Source organism: Chiloscyllium punctatum, chromosome 26 (assembly GCF_047496795.1).
Source record: "Chiloscyllium punctatum isolate Juve2018m chromosome 26, sChiPun1.3, whole genome shotgun sequence".
In the NCBI taxonomy this organism is placed as follows: Eukaryota; Metazoa; Chordata; class Chondrichthyes; order Orectolobiformes; family Hemiscylliidae; genus Chiloscyllium; species Chiloscyllium punctatum.
Genome location: NC_092764.1, coordinates 5,493,487 through 5,512,372, shown reverse-complemented (window position 1 = coordinate 5,512,372; position 18,886 = coordinate 5,493,487). Strand labels below are relative to the sequence as shown.

The 18,886-nt window shown below is 42.4% G+C and overlaps 1 protein-coding gene across 5 annotated transcripts in view; it reads right to left on the bottom strand.

Moving 5' to 3' along the window:
• Window positions 1-18,886, bottom strand: part of garre1 (granule associated Rac and RHOG effector 1) — a 209,059-nt gene that overhangs the window by 48,274 nt on the left and 141,899 nt on the right. For all 5 annotated transcript variants that reach the window (XM_072595804.1, XM_072595809.1, XM_072595808.1 and 2 more), the window contains exons 3-4: window positions 18,580-18,786; window positions 224-364 (exon numbers count right to left, since the gene is read on the bottom strand). In XM_072595804.1, the coding sequence (XP_072451905.1) occupies window positions 224-364; window positions 18,580-18,786 (348 nt within the window). The remainder of the gene's footprint in view (window positions 1-223; window positions 365-18,579; window positions 18,787-18,886) is intronic.

Below are 18,886 nucleotides of genomic sequence, written 5' to 3'. Positions count from 1 at the left end.
TGTGAGAGTGCTGCTATATACAGGTACGAACAGCTCCAAGCCACAACTCACATTGTCAGACCCTACAACATCCTCTATTCAAAATAAGTTGCAACTTTATTGTCAAAAGAATTTTGCAGTCTTGTTAGCATACACTGGGTGCCCTGGGGTGGTGGTGGCTGTGCATGTTCACAGTACACCTATACTTTAGAGGATACAATTCTGGTTTTACAGAGTTACTTACTTGCAAAGCACTGTCAATCTTCATATTTAAATCTTTCAGCTGATGCTCAGGGATTGTGGTAGTTTGAGAACAGAACAGCTGCTGTACTTCAATACCAGCTAGGCATCCATCACTTCCTTTCTCACGGAGACGAGAAGTTGCCTTTCAAAAATAAAAGCAAACATCAATACAATTTGAAGTAAAAACAGAAAAACTGGAATTATCTCGTAGGTCATGCAGGATCTGCAGAGAGAAAGAGTTAATGTTTCAAATCAATAATCTTTCATCAGAACTCTGCCCTCAGTTTTTACTTCAAATTTCCAGCAACTGCTGTATTTTGCTGTATTAGTATTGATGTAATTAGCCTTCTTGAATAGAGTGCAATTTCACTCTTTGCTACATATGAAAATAGGTCATGTACTCTCGATTCAACTTGATAATGGCTTAAAGCTAATTTCAGGAAATGCTTTACAGGCAATAAAATATTTTTGATGTGCACCGATGTTGGAAACACAACAGCAAATTTACACACTACAGGCTTTCAAAAAGACAATATGAAAAACAGCCAGTTATAGTGATATTTGTTCAGAAAAGGTATTGGCCAGGACACAGGGTAGAACATCCTGCTCACTTCATACCTCTTAAAACAGAATTACAGTTGGAGTACACCAACAGGTGGATTGTTGTATTAGCTGTGAATTTTCAAGTTCTGGTAATACTAGTTCCCAATGTTGCTAGATGTTCTCTCTCAATTTTGTTCCTTTTCTATTCTCAAACTTTATGTATAGTGTCTTTTTTTTGTTATTCTGGCTCAGCTGTTTTCAACTTTGATAATAAGATTTCCATAATTTTCTATTTTAATCACTAATCCAAATTTCCAATTTCGTTTCACATTTTGTCAGCAGTAATATATCTTTTGGTTAAAATTCTTTAATCCTTTTTCCCCTACTGCTTTGCAACTCCAGATTCTTTGGTTGTTTATTACTATATATTGTTTAGTCCCTTAATCAATTTGCATTTCTTGCTACCTAACTGCATGTCATTTACCACCCTGTGAAGCTTCCAATTCTACACTTGTGATTTTCCCATTCTTCTTGCCATATTCCTTTAAATTTGAGTACTGAAACCCTTCCAATGTAGCTTTTATGACTTTGAATATAACATAAATATTGGTTAAAAATATGATGAGTGATTTGCTGTAATCTGGTATTCATGAATGGAATGTATCGTGGAGATAGATTCAACACCTTTCAAAGCAAAGTTGAATGTACATGTGTTGGAATATTGTATGCAATTCTGATCTCCTTCCTATTGGAAAGACGTTGTGAAACTTGAAAGAGTTCAGAAAAGGTTTACAAGGATGTTGCCAGGGTTGGAGGATGTGAGCTACAGGGAGAGGCTGAACAGGCTGGGGCTGTTTTCCCTGGAGCGTCAGAGGCTGAGGGGTGACCTTATAGAGGCTTACAAAATTATAAGGGGCATGGATAGGATAAATAGACAAAGTCTTTTCCCTGGGGTCAGGGAGTCCAGAACTAGAGAGTGAGGTTTAGGGTGAGAGGGGAAAGATATAAAAGAGACCTAAGGGGCAATGTTTTCACGCAGAGGTTGGTACGTGTGTGGAATGAGCTGCCAGAGGATGTGGTGGAGGCTGGTACAATTGCAACATTTAAGAGGCATTTGGATGGGTATATGAATCAGAAGGGTTTGGAGGGATATGGGCCGGGTGCTGGCAAGTGGGACTAGATTGGGTTGGGATATCTAGTCGTCATGGACGGGTTGGACCGAAGAGTCTGTTTCCATGCTGTACATCTCTATGACTCTATAGATAATGCAGAGGTCTAAAGCACAAAAGGTCAAATGCGCCCTGCGTCTGTAATCTGTGGAACACTGTGTACACAAACAACACATTTCACATTCTGAGGACTATTAATACACGTCAGCCACTATGCCAAATAGAGGTGGGCCAATGGGCTGAGAAATGGCAGATGGGAGTTGAATTCAGATAAATGTGAGGTGCTGCATTTTGGGAAAGCAAACCTTAGCAGAACTTATACACTTATACACCCACTTTGTGGGTGGCACGGTGGCACAGTGGTTAGCACTGCTGCCTCACAGCGCCAGAGACCCGGGTTCAATTCCCGCCTCAGGCGACTGACTGTGTGGAGTTTGCACGTTCTCCCCGTGTCTGCGTGGGTTTCCTCCGGGTGCTCCGGTTTCCTCCCACAGTCCAAAGATGTGCAGGTCAGGTGAATTGGCCATGCTAAATTGCCCGTAGTGTTCGGTAAGGGGTAGATGTAGGGGTATGGGTGGGTTGCGCTTCGGCGGGTCGGTGTGGACTTGTTGGGCCGAAGGGCCTGTTTCCACACTGTAAGTAATCTAATCTAATCTTAATGGTAAGGTTCTAGGGAGTGTTGCTGAATAAAGAGACCTTGGAGTGCAGGTTCATAACTTCCTGAAATTGGAGTTGCAAGTAGGATTGTGAAGGTGGCGTTTGGTATGCTTTTCTTTATTGGTCAGAGTATTGAGTACAGGAGTTGGGAGGTCACATTGCGTGTTTCACCAGGACATTGGTTAGGCCACTTTTGGAATATTGCGTGCAATTCTGGTCCCCTTCCTATCAGAAGGATGTTGCGAAACTTGAAAGGGTTCAGAAAAGACTTACAAGGATTTTGCCAAGGTTGGAGGATTTGAGCTATAGGGAGAAGTTAAATAGACTGGGGCTGTTTTCCCTGGAGTGTCGGAGGCTTAGCGGTGACCTTATTGAGGTTTACAAAATCATGAGCGGCATGGATAGGATGAATAGATAAAGTCTCTTCCCTAAGGTGGGGGAGTCCAGAACTAGAGGGCATAGTTTTGGGGTGAGAGGGGAAAATATAAAAGAGACCCAAGAGGTAACTTTTTCACGTAGAGGGTGGTATGTGTATGGAATGAGCTGCCAGACGAACTGGTGGAGGCAGGTATAATTGCAACATTTAAAAGGCATCTGGATGGGTAAATGAATAGGAAGGGTTTGGAGGGATATGGGCCGGGTGCTGGCAGGTGGGACTAGATTGGGTTGGGATGTCTGGTCAGCATGGACAGGTTGGACTAAAGGATCTATTTCCGTGCTGTACATCTCTATGACTCTATAAGAGCTGATTGCAATAGAGGCCTAGCCCTGTAACTTCATTCCAAATGACTCTGCAGTACAAAATCCCGACTTGCTCAAAACCTGATCAAAAGCAGACATTTTATTTCATTTTGTTGGGTGTTTAAGGGAACAATCTGATGGCTTTGTTGAAGTCTATGGAAAACGGTCATTTGCCTTCTGTTCAGGATGAAGCCATATCCCATGCTCTGAGGAAGGGTCACGCGACCCGAAATGTTAACTGATTTCTCTCCACAGATAATGCCAGACCTGCTGAGCATTACAAGCAATTTCTGTTTTTGTTGTTACCAGTGATATAATCGACAGTGAAGAAAGTTAGCTAAGATCCATTGGGCTGAGGAGTGGTAGATGGCACTTAGTTTGAATAAATGTGAGGTATTGCATTTTGGTAAAACAATCAAGAGCAGGACTTATACAGTTAATAGTAGGGCCCTGGGTAGCGTTAGAATCATAGAATATTAAAAAGAAGAAAGTGTGGACTGCAGATGCTGGAGATTAGAGTCAAGAGTGTGGTGCTGGAAAAGCACAGCAGTTCAGGCTGCATCCAAGGAGCAGGAGAATCAATGTTTCAGGCATAAGCCCTTCAGTAGTGATGTCAAACAGAGAGATCCAGGGGTTCAGGTACATAATTCGAAGAATGTTGCATCACAGGTAGACAGGGTGGTTAGGAAGGCATTTAGCACACTTGACTTTAGCACACATCCAAACAGTAGTCTGGATGTTGGAGGTAAGTTGAATCAGGAGCTGAAATTGGCTTGTCGCAAAGATGTTACTACAGTTGTTATGGGGGATTTTAACATGCAGGTAGACTGGGAGAATCAGGATGGTATCGGGCCTCAAGAAAGAGACTTTGTGGAGTGCCTCAGAGATGGATTTTTAGAGCAGCTGGTGCTGGAGCCGACCAGGGATAAGGCGATTCTGGATCTGGTATTGTGTAACGAACCAGAATTGGTCAGTGACCTCGAAGTGAAGGAGCCATTGGGAAGTAGTGACCATAATACAATAAGCTTCAATCTGCAATTTGAGAGGGAGTGGGTACAATCTGAAGTGACAATATTTCAGTTGAATAAAGGGAAATATGGAGCTATGAGGGAGCAACTGGCCAAAGTTCAATGGTTTAATACCTTAACAGGGAAGACCGTGGAGGAACAATGGCAGATATTTCTGTGTATAATGCAGAAGATGCAGGATCAGTTCATTCCTAAAAGGAAGAAAGATCCCAGGAGGAGACATGGGCGGCCGTGGCTGACAAGGGAAGTAAAGAAACATATAAGGTTAAAAGAGAAAAAGTATAACTTAGCGAAGATAAGCGGGAAAACGGAGGACTGGGAAGCTTTTAAAGAACAACAGAGGATTAGTAAGAAGGAAATACGCAGAGAAAAAATGAGGTACGAAGGTAAACTGGCCAAGAATATAAAGGAGGATAGTAAAAGCTTTTTTAGGTATGTCCAAGGCAAAAAAATGGTTAGGACAAAAATTGGGCCCTTGAAGACAGAAGCAGGGGAATATATTACTGGGAACGAAGAAATGGCAGAGGAATTAAATGGGTACTTCAGATCTGTGTTCACTGGGGAAGACACAAGCAATCTCCCTGAGGTAACAGTGGCTGAAGGACCTGAACTTAAGGGAATTTCTATTTGCCAGGATTTGGTGTTGGAGAGACTGTTAGGTCTGAAGGTTGATAAGTCTCCGGGACCTGATGGCCTGCATCCCAGGGTACTGAAGGAGGTGGCTCGGGAAATCGTGGATGCGCTGGTGATTATTTTCCAGAGTTCAATAGAATCGGGGTCGGTTCCTGAGGATTGGAGGGCGGCTAATGTTGTGCCACTTTTTAAGAAGGGTGGGCGGGAGAAAGCAGGAAATTATAGACCAGTTAGTCTGACCTCAGTGGTGGGAAAGATGCTGGAGTCTATTATAAAGGATGAAATTACGGCACATCTGGATAATAGTAACAGGATAGGACAGAGTCAGCATGGATTTATGAAGGGGAAATCATGCTTGACTAATCTTCTTGAATTTTTTGAGGATGTAACTCGGAAGATGGACGAGGGAGATCCAGTGGATGTACTGTACCTGGACTTTCAGAAAGCTTTTGATAAAGAGCCACACAAGAGGTTAGTTCGTAAAATTAGGGCGCACGGGATTGGGGGCAAAGTACTAGATTGGATAGAGAATTGGTTGGCTAATAGGAAACAAAGGGTAGTGATTAACGGCTCCATTTCGAAATGGCAGGCAGTGACCAGTGGGGTACCGCAGGGATCCGTGCTGGGACCGCCGCTTTTTACAATATATGTAAATGATATAGAAGATGGTATCAGCAATAACATTAGCAAATTTGCTGATGACACAAAGCTAGGTGGTAGGGTGAAATGTGATGAGGATGTTAGGAGATTACAGGGTGACCTGGACAAGTTAGGTGAGTGGGCAGATGCATGGCAGATGCAGTTTAATGTGGATAAATGTCTGGTTATCCACTTTGGTGGCAAGAACAGGAAGGCAGATTACTACCTCAATGGTATCAAATTAGGTAAAGGGGCTGTTCAGAGAGATCTGGGTGTTCTTGTCCACCAGTCAATGAAGGCAAGCATGCAGGTACAGCAGGTCGTGAAGAAGGCTAATAGCATGCTGGCCTTCATAACAAGAGGGATTGAGTATAGAAGCAAAGAGGTGCTTCTGCAGCTGTACAGGGCCCTGGTGAGACCACACCTGGAGTACTGTGTACAGTTCTGGTCTCCAAATTTGAGGAAAGACATTCTGGCTATTGAGGGAGTGCAGCGTAGGTTCACGAGGTCAATTCCTGGAATGGCAGGATTGCCTTACACGGAAAGACTGAAGCGACTGGGCTTGTATACCCTTGAGTTTAGAAGACTGAGAGGGGATCTGATTGAAACGTATAGGCTTATGAAAGGACTGGACACTCTGGCAGGAGGGAACATATTTCCGTTGATGGGGGAGTGCCGAACCAGAGGACACAACTTAAAAATACGGGGTAGACCATTTAGGACAGAGATGAGGAGAAACTACTTCACCCAGAGAGTGGTGGCTGTGTGGAATGCTCTGCCCCAGAGGGCAGTGGAGGCCCAGTCTCTGGATTCTTTTAAGAAAGAATTGGATAGAGCTCTTAAAGATAGTGGAGTCAAGGGGTATGGAGATAAGGCTGGAACAGGATACTAATTAGGAATGATCAGCCATGATCATATTGAATGGCGGTGCAGGCTCGAAGGGCAGAATGGCCTACTCCTGCATCTATTGTCTATTGTCTATTGACTTCATTGTTCAGACCATGGAGTATAGGAGTTAGGACATCGTGTTGAGGTTGCATAGGATGGTGGTGAGGCCACTTATGGAAAGGATATTATTAAACTGGAAAGGGCTCAGAAAAAATTCACCAGGGTGCTACCAGGTCTGGAGGGTTTGAGTTATAAAGAAAGGCTGGGACCTTGAGAAGTGACCTTATTGAGATTTATAAAATCATGACAGGCATAGATAAGCTGAATAGCAAAGGTCTTCTCCCTAGAGTGGGTGAGTTCAAAGCTAGGGGGGCATAGGTTTAAAGTGAGAGGAGAAAGATTTCAAAGGGACCTGAGGGGCAACATTTTCACACAGAGGGTGGTTCATATGTGGAATGAGATGCCAGAGGAAGTGGTAGATGCAAGTACAGTTACAACATTTAAAAGACATTTGGATAGTTATATGAATGAGAAAGGTTTAGAGGGATATGGGTCAAATGCAGGCAAGTGGGACTAGTTTAGTTTGGAAAGCTTGGTCAGCATGGACGAGTTGGACTAAAGGGTCTATTTCCATGCTGTATGACTCTATGGCTCTATAGCTAACAAAAATCAGTTTTGAAATTTTCAACTGATTCCCAGCAGCTTTCTGGGAAGCAATTCCAGATTTACACTGTTCTTTGGGTGAAGATGTGTTTCCTATGAAAGGCTTTTCTCTAATTTTGAGATTATGTTCCTTTGGTTCAGAAGCCTCCATTAAGGTGAGTAGTTCCTTCCTTTACTAACCCTTTCAATCCTTCTAATAAATATCTTCATTAAATCTCCTTTTAATTTTTGTTAGTGTAGATCCTTGGGAGGTACCCCCCCAACACCCGGCCTGTAACCATTCAAAAAGTTGGTGACAAGCATCAAAGTAAATTTTCCTTAAAACATGATTGTCAATGACATTTAAAGGTATTTCACTGACATTAAGCTTTTATTCCAAGGCCTCAGGCTTTCTCAGAAGCCAGGGCTTTGCAGTTGATACTTTTCTTCAGTGCTATCACGGTTAAAAAGGAGGTTGTCTGTCATATCTAAGCCCGTAACTCTCAGATATCACAGTTCACAGATTCATACTTATGCTGGAAACATCTTGAAACAAAATTATTCCAGAGTCTGCCTTTCCCACATGATTTGAAAACAATGGGATAATTTCAAAAAAGTTTTCTCACGCAGATCACCAGATTTAATCAAATGTAACTCTTCACTGCAAAGAAGTGTGATTATTACATCACTTGTTTGTTCTTGTGTGCAGCGGAGAAATTATTGCTAATAGAAAGTGTTGCTCAATTTTCTCATGGTAAGTTTCAAGCTTTGTTGGGGTTGTAACAATATTTGAGTTTACTTGTCAGGCTTGAATCTGAACTTTATGTAGAAGCAATTTTCAATTACTCTTTAAAAGAAAGTCTTAAAAATGTTTTGATCATCTCCCTATCCAAGACCAGGAGTGCTTTACTAGTTAATGTACAATATGAGAACATTATAATTTACATAGATCTAAATAGATTTTAGAACACATATAAATAGGTTATTCACTAGAAATAACAATTTAAGAGCAGGATTAGACAGCTTGGCCCTTCCAGCTTACACCACCATTCAATATGATCATGGCTGATCTTCTCTCAGCCTCAACTCTAATTTCCTGCTCACTCTCCATAATCCTTCAACCCATTACTAATTAAAAATTTGTCTATTTCCTCCTTAAACGTCCCAGCATTTACACACTCTGGAATAGTGAATGCCATAGATTCACAATCCTTTGAGGCAAGTAATTTCTCAACTGTTTTATATTTGCTATTTGTAAATTTCTTATTCCTTCATTCTAACTTCTTTTCCCACCTGCTGCAGTGTCATCAGCAAATCTGGCTACAGGACTTTCTCAACTGTTTTAAATTTGCTATTCCTGATCCTAAAATTTGACCTCTCATTCTATATTGCCCTACAAGAGGAAACATTTTTTTCTACGTCTACATTGTCAAACCCTTTAGTATCTTAAAAGCCTCAATTATTCATACTATACATGAACCATCTGGATGAAAGAACTGAGGGCACTGTTAAGCTTTTCACTGTATTTAGGTACATATGTGGCAATAACTCAAAATCAATCAATCAAGTTTGCAGATGCCACAAAGTTGGGTGAAGTGTCAGGTAGTGTTGAGGGAGTGGGGAGGCTGCAGAAGGACTTGGGACAGGTTGGGAGAGTGCGCAAAGAAGTGGCAGATGTAATACAATGTGAGAAAGTGAGATTTATGCATTTTGGCAGGAAGAATAGAGACAAACTATTCTCTCAACTCTGAATCAGCCAAGTGAATCTCCTCTCAACTACCTTTATGCTTCCTCAAATAAGGAGACCAAAACCCTCTAGGAAATACTCCAGGTACAAAGTTAAAAATCACACAACACCAGGTTATAGTCCAACAGGTTTAATTGGAAGCTCTAGCTTTCGGAGCGACGCTTCTTCATCAGGTGGTTGTGGAGTACTCCAAGTACAATCTCATTAATGCCTTGTGCAGCTACAGCGACATTTCCCTATTAGAATCATAGAATCTCGACAGTGCAGAAACAGGCCATTTGGGCCAACAAGTCCACAATCTTCTGAAGAGTAACCCACCCAGACCCATTCCCCTACCCTATTACTCTACACTTACCCCAACCAATGCACCAAACCTACACAGCTCTGAATACTATGGGCAATTTAGCTTGGCCATTTCACCTAACTTGCACACACCTTTGGAGGAACAGGTGCACTCAGAGAAAACCCACACAGACACAAAGAGTGTGCAAACCCAATGCAGGCAGTCACCTGAAGTTGGAATTGAACCCAGGTCCCTGGTGCTGTGCTAACCAATGAGCCACTGCAAGACTTTTATAGTCTAATCCTTTCTCAATAAACCTCAAAATTCCATTTGCCTTCCTTATTATCGGTTGGACATGCACACAAGTTTTCTGCGATTCACGCACGAGGACTCCCAGATCCCTCTGAACCAAAGCTCTCCGAAGTTTCCCTCCATTTCAGTAACAAGTTGCCTTTCTATTCTTCTGAGCAAACTGAGCAATACCTCATACGTATCCACGTTAAACTCCACCTGCCAAATGCTGGCCCATTCACTTCACCTGTCCATGTCCATTTGTAAATTTCTTATTCCTTCATTCTAACTTCTTTTCCCACCTGTTGCAGTTTCATCAGCAAATCTTTCAATATCCTTCTTCCAAGTCATTAATATAAATTGTAAATAATTGCAGCCCAAGGATCAAACCCTGGTGCCCTCCACTAGTCACACCTTGCCAACCTGAAAAACTCATTTATCCTGACTCTGCTCTCTGTTGGCTAGTTAGTCCTCTATCCAAGTCAGTATATTACTCTTAACCTCACATGATTTACCTTGCCTATTACTCTTTTGTGCAGAACCTTATCACATGCAGTCTGCAAGTCCAGATATACTACATCCCCAGAATCCCTATTACCCACTTTGCTTATTATACCTTGAAAGAACTCCAGCAAACTAGTCAAACACTATTTGCCTTTCATGAAACTATGCGGACTCTGATGGATTACATTTTGACTTTCCAAATGTCCTGTTATTTCTGCCTTAATAATGGATTCTAACAATTTCCAGATGCTAGAAATTCAACTAACTTGCCCACAGTTTCCAAGTTTCTGCCCCCTCCCTTTTGAATAGAGCTGTTACATTTGCATTTTTACTAACCACTGGAAGCCTTTTTGCATCCAGGGAATTGTGGAATATTATAACCAGTGGATCCCACTATTTCTGCTGGCACTTCCTGTAAGGCCCTAGGAGATAGGCTATCAGGCCTTGGGGACTTGCCTGTTTTCAAGTCCTAATAGTTTGCTCAGTACATTTTCCCTAGTGATGATGCTTGTTCTAAGTTTTCTCCCTTTCCATAATCTCTGCATTACCTGTTACTATTGAGTTGGTATTAGTATCCTTCACCATGAAAACAGAGACAAAATATTGATTTATCATCTCTGCTATTTCCATGTTCCTCACTATTAATTCCCAAGTCTCATCCGCCACTGGATAAACATTCACCTTAACGACTCTTTTCCCTTTTGCACACTCATAGAAGCTTTTGGTCTCCATTTCATATGTTGCACAAGTTTTCTTTTATAACTTACCTTTGCTCTTTAGATTACATTTTTAGTAACCCTTTGCGGATCTTCTCGTCTCATATTCCTGATGAAGGGCTCATCAACTCTTCTGCTCCTTGGATGCTGCCTGACCTGCTTTTCCAGTGCCACACTTTGACTCAGTCAGTCACTCACATTTGCAATAGAGTATGCCTTCATTTTTATCTTTATATTAACTTTAATTTCCTTCCTTAGTCATGGATATTTCTCCCCCCATGTTAGAATTTTTTATCCTTTGTGGAATGTATTTTAATTGGGAGGAATGGAATACTTCCTTAAATATTTGCCATAGTTCATCAACTGTCCTAACCTTTAGTCATCCTGCCTTTGTTTAACTCCAGAACCCTACTATGGGATACCAGTTTCGCATCCTCAAACGAATTTGAAATTCTAGCATGCTATGACCACTCTTCCCTAGCAGGTAATTTACTGTGAGATCATTAATTAATCCCATATCATTACACAATACCAAATCCAGAATGGCCTGCTTTCTGAGTGGTTTCCAGACATATTGCTCCAAGAAGCAATCTCTAATACATTCAATGAACTTTTCCTCGAGTCTAGCCTTGCTAATTTGCTTAATCCAGTCTAAATACATATTAAAATCACCACTGATTATCGCTAAACTTTTCTTAAAAATTTGCAGCATTTCCTGGTTTTTAACAGGTCCCACTCCAGGACTACTGCTTGGGGATAGAACATTACAGCGCAGTACAGGCCCTTCAGCCTTCCATGTTGTACCGACCTGTGAAATCAATGTGAAGCCCATCTAACCTACACTATTCCATTATCATCTATGTATTTATTCAATGACCATTTATATGCCCTTAAAGTTGGTGAGTCTACCACTGTTGCAGGCAGTGCGTTCCACACCCCTATTACTCTCTGAGTAAAGAAAATACCTCTGACATCTATTCTATACCTATCACCCCTCAATTTAAAGCTTTGTCCCCTCATGTTAGCCATCACCATCCGAGGAAAAAGGCTCTCATTGTCCACCCTATCTAATCCTCTGATCATCTTGCCGGTCTCTATTAAGTCACCTCTTAACCGTCTTTTCTGTAACCAAAATAGCCTCAAGTCCCTCCATTCCAGGCAACATCCTGGTAAATCTTCTCTGCACCCTTTCCAATGCTTCCACATCCTTCCTATAATACGGCAACCAGAACGGTACACAATACTCCCAGTGCGGCCACACTAGAGTTTTGAACATGCAATATGACCTCGTGGCTCCGATACTGAATCCCTCTCTCAATAAATCTATAGATGACTCCAGCCAGGAACTTACTTCCCTTGCTATTGCTGATTTCTACCCAGGTTGACTGTACATTTTGATCTCCAGTGTCCATCATTTCTCATTACAGCACTGATTTCTTCCTTTACTAAGCTACACCATCTCCTTTCCCTTCCACTGAGAACCCTTGGATATTCAACTCCTAAACATGGGCTCCCTGCAACCACATCTCGGTTACTGCCACCAAATCATCCCCATTTGTCTCTATTTGCTGCGGTAACTGTTTGATCCTATTCTGAATGCTTCACGCAATTGGATGCAAAGCCTTTAAGCTTGTTCCATTACCAGATATCCCTAGTTTGTTATGATTACTTGGATGCCCCTTTCTTTTACTTTCTGGTAACAATCAGGCTCATCATTAAACTGCACCCCGACCTTTTCCTTGACTTTTGATTTTCGAACTTTCAATGCAACTGAACGCCCCAACACCACACACTATATGATGTCATTACACAGGCTGCTACCACAAACTACCCATTGTCAACGACTAACAGACCCCATTAACAGCTATTCACCTTCCCAGGCTGACCTTTACGCATTCCTTTTCCTGGCCAACTGTTTTTCTCTCTCTGTGTACTCTCCTTCCCCCACCTACTGTTGACCTCATCCCCATCATCTTTAACATATTTACCAATTTTTTCCCAACTACAATCAATTCTGAAGAAGGGTCACTAGACCCAAAACATTAACTTAGTTTTCTCTCCACAGATGCTGTCAGATCTGCTGAGTTTTTCCAGCAATCTGTGCCTCTGGTTTTAACTTTTTAAATGTTTAAATTACTTAATTTGCTATAACACTAACAGTATTTAGAAAGGGGCATGTACATGGAATAAGCAGCTGAATATGTAAACATTCCTGATGAAGGGCTTTTGCCCAAAACGTTAATTTTCCTGCTCCTCGGATGCTGCCTGAACTGCTGTGCTTTTCCAGCACCACTCTAATCCTGAATATGTAAACACTCCAATGAGTTTTTATACAAGGCAGGAATGGCTGAATGATGTAAGGTTAGCCACTTTTGTTTAAAATATTCTCAGCAATGTGGGTTTGGAGGGAAAGCAGGTAATTAAAATAAAACAAACAAACGTTCACAATGAGTGCAGTATGATTAGGATATCCGGGCAGGAGACATTCCTCTTCCTCACCCATCTACTCTCAAGCAAAGCACTGAGTCCTTGATTTAAACATAAAACACAAGAATTGAAGTTTGCGATACTTTAACTACATTCATAAAGTATCAGTTTGTAACATTCATTTCTTCTCAGAAACAAAATCATTGCAAAGTGGGATAGATGAAACAATGTGAAAGCAGAAACTGTGGACAGAAACGCGCGCCAAAGGAAATCAGCTCAAGACCAGGGGCTGGTCTGAAGAGATAAGCAAATCAGTTCAGACATCTGGCAACATAAAGAATCAGCTTGGAGAATACTTGCTATTTGACCAAGCCTTACAGCATAGGGTGGCAATGCACACACCCCTGTTTGCATTTCATAAATACTTAGTTGAAGCACCAAGACCAAAAAAATGCCACTTTTGATAACTGGTTTGAAGTTGAGCTATTGGATTCCGAACAAGAGGTCATGAAAACACCATTGGGTCTCAGTAGCCATAGAGTCATAGAGATGTGTGTTGTTGTTGGGGGGGGTGGGATCTGAGCCAGAAGAGGAGAAGATAAGGGGAGGCAATATTCTTGTGAAATTATTACCAGACTATTACTCCAGAGATTCAGGTAAATGTGCTGGTGACCAGAATTTGAATCCTTCCACAGCAGATATTAGAACTTTAAGCAAAAATCTCAGGTTAAAGGTCTAATAATGACCATGGGCCCTGTGAGGATTGTTGGAAAAACCCATCTGGTTCACTTATGTCCTTCAGAGAAGGAAACTGCAATCCTTAATCTGGCCTACATGCAACTCCATACTCTCAGTAAAATAGTTGACTCAGGTACTCTCTGGACAATGAATGTTGGCCTATCCAGCGATGCCCACAGCCCATGGATGAATAAATAAAACAAGAGAGTAATGCTCCTCCCTCCGTGCCAAAAAATCCAATTCCCATGAACATGCATTCAATATGCAGCCAAATAGTTGGAGTCTCAACTTGCAAATCTTTCCAACGCATGCCAATGGCCAACAGTAAGAGTAGAAAAAAATTTCTGAACAGCCACATGATAGAAAGAAATCAAAGCCTCTACTATCCACAGCTGCAATCTGAACATACATGTATAAACTGATGTTGCCACAACTCTATGACAGCGATTGGACGAATAATCATATAGATCAGATTGGTGCAAATACTGCAGGGATAGAGCCCAGTTTAGCTGGTGTAGATTTAAAACCTTTTTCTTTGGTCATGAATGTGATTCAGACTCAACTTCAGGCAAAGAACTCAAGTAGAATCTCAGATGGATAAACGAGGAAAATTTTAAAATTCAAAACAATTTCTTAGGAAGACACGTATTAAATTATTTACAACGCTGTTATATTCTTTGGAGAAGGTCAACAAGTTACAATGTAGATAAAGCTTGCCAGACTACGTCCAAAGATGGGAAAACTTGGACCAGGGATAGGGTTTTATATTTAAAAAATCACTTAAAGCAGCATTAAGAACATGACCAAAACAACATCAAGGGGCAGTACAGCTGCACTATGAATATGAGCAAAGCACTGGAATTTATTGCAATAGATATAGAAATCAGTAGGAATGAAGTTATATAAAACTTGCAATAGATGCCAGTCAGAAGTACTGTGCACTTTTGTGGTGTTCGTGAAACTGCATATAACTGGAGAAAGCACAAAAACAAAGTACTCAGGCTTCCATATAGCATGAGGAGGACTGGAATGATATTGACTTCTACAGCTCATCAGATTCAACATCGAGTTCAGTTATACAAGACCATAACCATTATTTTAGAAAGCACAGACTGTGTAGGTGTTACATCTTTGGTGGGCTGCAGGGAGTGAAGGAAGAGTGTACCAAGTTGCCCCAGAGGTTATGGTCCCTGTGGAAGGCAGACAAGGGAGGGGACAGGGAAAATGCGTCTATTTGGTGGTATCTCACTGGAGGTGGTAGAAATGGCAGCTGATGATCTTCTGGATATGGATACTGATGTGATAGTAGGCAAGGACATGGGATCTGTTATGGGAGGGAAGACAGGGGGAGAGGATGGAAGTGCGGGAGATGCGTCAGGCCCAGAAAGAATATATGCGATAGAGGAACTAGGAGAATGGGATGCAGTCTTTACAGGAAGCAAGGATGTATAGTCCAGATAGTTGTCAGAGTTGGTGGACTCATAGTGGATATTAATGGTCAATCTATCCCCAGAGATGTTGAGGAAGGGAAGGAAGGAGTGAGAAATAGATCAGGTGAAAGTGAGGGCCAAGTGAAAATTGCAAGCAAAATCAATGAATTTTTTCAATTCCAGACAAGAGAGGGAAACATCATCAGTAGATCAGAGAAAGAATTGTGGGTGGGGGCCGGAATACAATTGGAACAAAGAATTCTCCATGCATTGCACGAAGGGAGAGGCATAACTAGGCCCATGCAAGTATCCATAGCCACTCCTCAGACCTGAAGAAACTGACAGCCATGGGTGACCACTGCGCAGAACATCTACGTTCTGCCCATAAAAAATTATCCTGAGCTTCTAGCTGCCTACCACTTTAATCATCCACCCTGTTCCCTGGCTAACATGTCTCAGGCTTGCTGCAGTATTCCAGCAAAGCTCAGCGCAAGCTGGAAAAACTTGGGGGCCCTGCAGCCCTCCAGACTTAAAATCGAGTTCAATAATTTTAGGATCTGACCTCTCCAATGCCCTAGCCCCCCAACCCCACACACCTGACCTTAAATCATAGAGATGTACAACACGGAAACAAACTCTTTGGTACAACCGATCCATGACGACCAGATATCCCAACCCAATCCAGTCCCACCTGCTAGCCCCCATCCCTCCAAACCCTTCCTATTCATATACCCATCCAAATGCCTCTTAAATATTGCAGTTGTACCAGCCTCCACCACTTCCTCTAGCAGCTCATTCCATACACTCACCACCCTCTGAGTGAAAACGTTGCCCCTTAGGTCTCTTTTATATTTTTCGCCTCTCACTGTAAATCTATGCCCTCTAGTTCCGGACTCCCCCATCCCAGGAAAAAGACTTTGTCTATTAATCTTATCCATGCCCCTCATGATTTTATAACCCTCTATAAAGCTCACCCCTCAGCCTCCGACACTCCAGAGAAAACAGCCCCAGTCTGTTTGCTCAAATCCTCTAACCCTGGCAACATCCTTGTAAATTCAAAGTTTGGGAGAAGATTTGTAGCTCGGGTGCTCGTTGTTGTGGTTCTGTTCGCTGAGCTGGGAATTTGTGTTGCAGACGTTTCGTCCCCTGTCTAGGTGACATCCTCAGTGCTTGGGACCCTCCTGTGAAGTGCTTCTATGATCTTTCCTCCGGCATTTATAGTGATTTGAATCTGCCGCTTCCGGGTGTCAGTTCCAGCTGTCCGCTGCAGTGGCCGGTATATTGGGTCCAGGTCGATGTGCTTATTGATTGAATCTGTGGATGACCTGGACCCACTATATACCGGCTACTGCAGCAGAATTGCATACAATATTCCAAAAGTGGCCTAGCCAATGTCCTGTACAGCCACAACATGACCTCCCAACTCCTGTACTCAATACTCTGACCAATAAAGGAAAGCATACCAAATGCCTTCTTCACTATCCTATCTACCTGCGACTCCACTTTCAAGGAGCTGGGAACATGCACTCCAAGGTCGCTTTGTACAACAACACTCCCTCGGACCTTACCATTAAGTGTATGAAGTCCTGTTAAGATTTGCTTTCCAAAAATGCAGCACCTCACATTTATCGGAATTAAACTCCATCTGCCACTTCTCAACCCACAGGCCCATCTGATCAAGATCCCGTTGTAATCTGAAGTAACCTTCTTTGCTGTCACTGCACCTCCAATTTTGCTGTCATCTGCAAACTTACTAACTATATCTCTTGTGCTCACATCCAAGTCATTTATTTCAATGACGAAAAGTAGTGGACCCAGCACCGATCCTTGTGGTACTCCACTCGTCACAGGCTCCAGTCTGAAAAACAACCCTCCACCACCACCCTCTGTCTTCTACCTTTGAGCCAGTTCCATATCCAAATGGCTATTTCTTCAAGTATTCCAAGAGACCTAACCTTGCTAACCAGTCTCCCGTGGGGAACATTGTCAAACGCCTTACTGAAGTTTATATAGATCACATCTGCCACTCTGCCCTCATCAATCCTCTTTGTTACTTCTTCAAAAACAATTCAATCAAGTTGATGAGACATAATTTCCCACACACAAAGCCATGTTGACAATCACTAATCAGTCCTTGCCTTTCCAAATACATGTACATTCTGTCCCTCAGGACTCCCTCCAACAACTTGCCCACCACCGACGTCAGGCTCACTGGTCGATAGTTCCCTGGCTTGTCCTTACCACCTTTCTTAAGTAGTGGCACGTTAGCCAACCCCCAGTCTTCCAGCACCTCACCCCGGACTATCGATGATACAAATATAACAGTAAGAGGCCAAGCAATCACTTCTCTAGCTTCCCACAGAGTTCTAGGGTACACCTGATCGGGTCCTGGGGATTTATCCACCTTTATGCATTTCAAGACATTCAGCATTTCTTTGTTATCACAGTCTACACATTGCCTCCAGTTAGCCACTAACAGTCTCCATTAACAGTTACTCACTCTCCCAGCTGGATTGTTCTCCTGACCTGATAGGATAAATAGACAAAGTCTTTTCTCTGGGGTGCGAGAATCCAGGACTAGAGGGCATAGGTTTAGGGTGAGAGGGGAAAAATATAAAAGGGGCCTAAGAGGCTATTTTACACACAGAGGGTGGTGCGGGTATGGAATGAGTTGCCAGAGGAAGTGGTGGAGGTTGGTACAATTACAGCATTTAAAAGGCATCTGGATGGGTATATGAACAGGAAGGGTTTGGAGGGATATTGGCCAAGTGCTGGCAAATAGGATTAGATTAGGTTAGGATATATGGTTGGCATGGACAAGTTAAACCGAAGGATCAGTTTCCATGCTTTACATCAATATGACTTTATAAATTTCTCCCTTTTTGGGCTCGATCCCCACCTATCATCTACTCCTTACCACCTCCCCCAACTCTATCTTCTGTATATAAACAGCCTTTTTCCTAGCTACCATCAGTTCTGAGGAAGGGCCACTGCAGCCGAAACATTAATCCGAATTTTTCTTCATAGATGCTGTCAGACCAGCTGAGCTTTTCTAGTGACTTCTGTTTCTGATTTACAGTATCTGCAGTTCTTTTGGTTTTTATGAAGTACACTAAAGTTGGAAAGAGGTGAAACAAATGAAGTCATCTCCAGGAATCTGTTTAACAAGATTTGCCAATCTAATTCGAGCTCCACAATTATACCAATTTGATCTGCACCCAGCTTTCCACCCATATGCAGCAAAGTAATCATTCCAGATAATGTTTGTAAAAAACCATCACCTCTGATGCTCCTCCCCAGGACTTTACAGCTTCGTCCAATTCCGTCACACGACCAACCTTCATGGTTTCACTCCCCATTGCGTTCTTCCTCTCCTGGGCTTGAGCCTCTGCCAAGCACGAGTGGGCTATGGGCTGAACTCTATGCAATGCCTGGGACAGGAACTGGAAGTGGACTTGCAGGACTGTCAAGAAACATCGGCCTAGCACCTGAGAAACAGAAAACAAAGCACATGAAGAGATCTGCCAGATACTGGACATTGCTTAGACTTAATTCAAGCCGGAGTCAAACTTAGCATGAGTGCAAGCA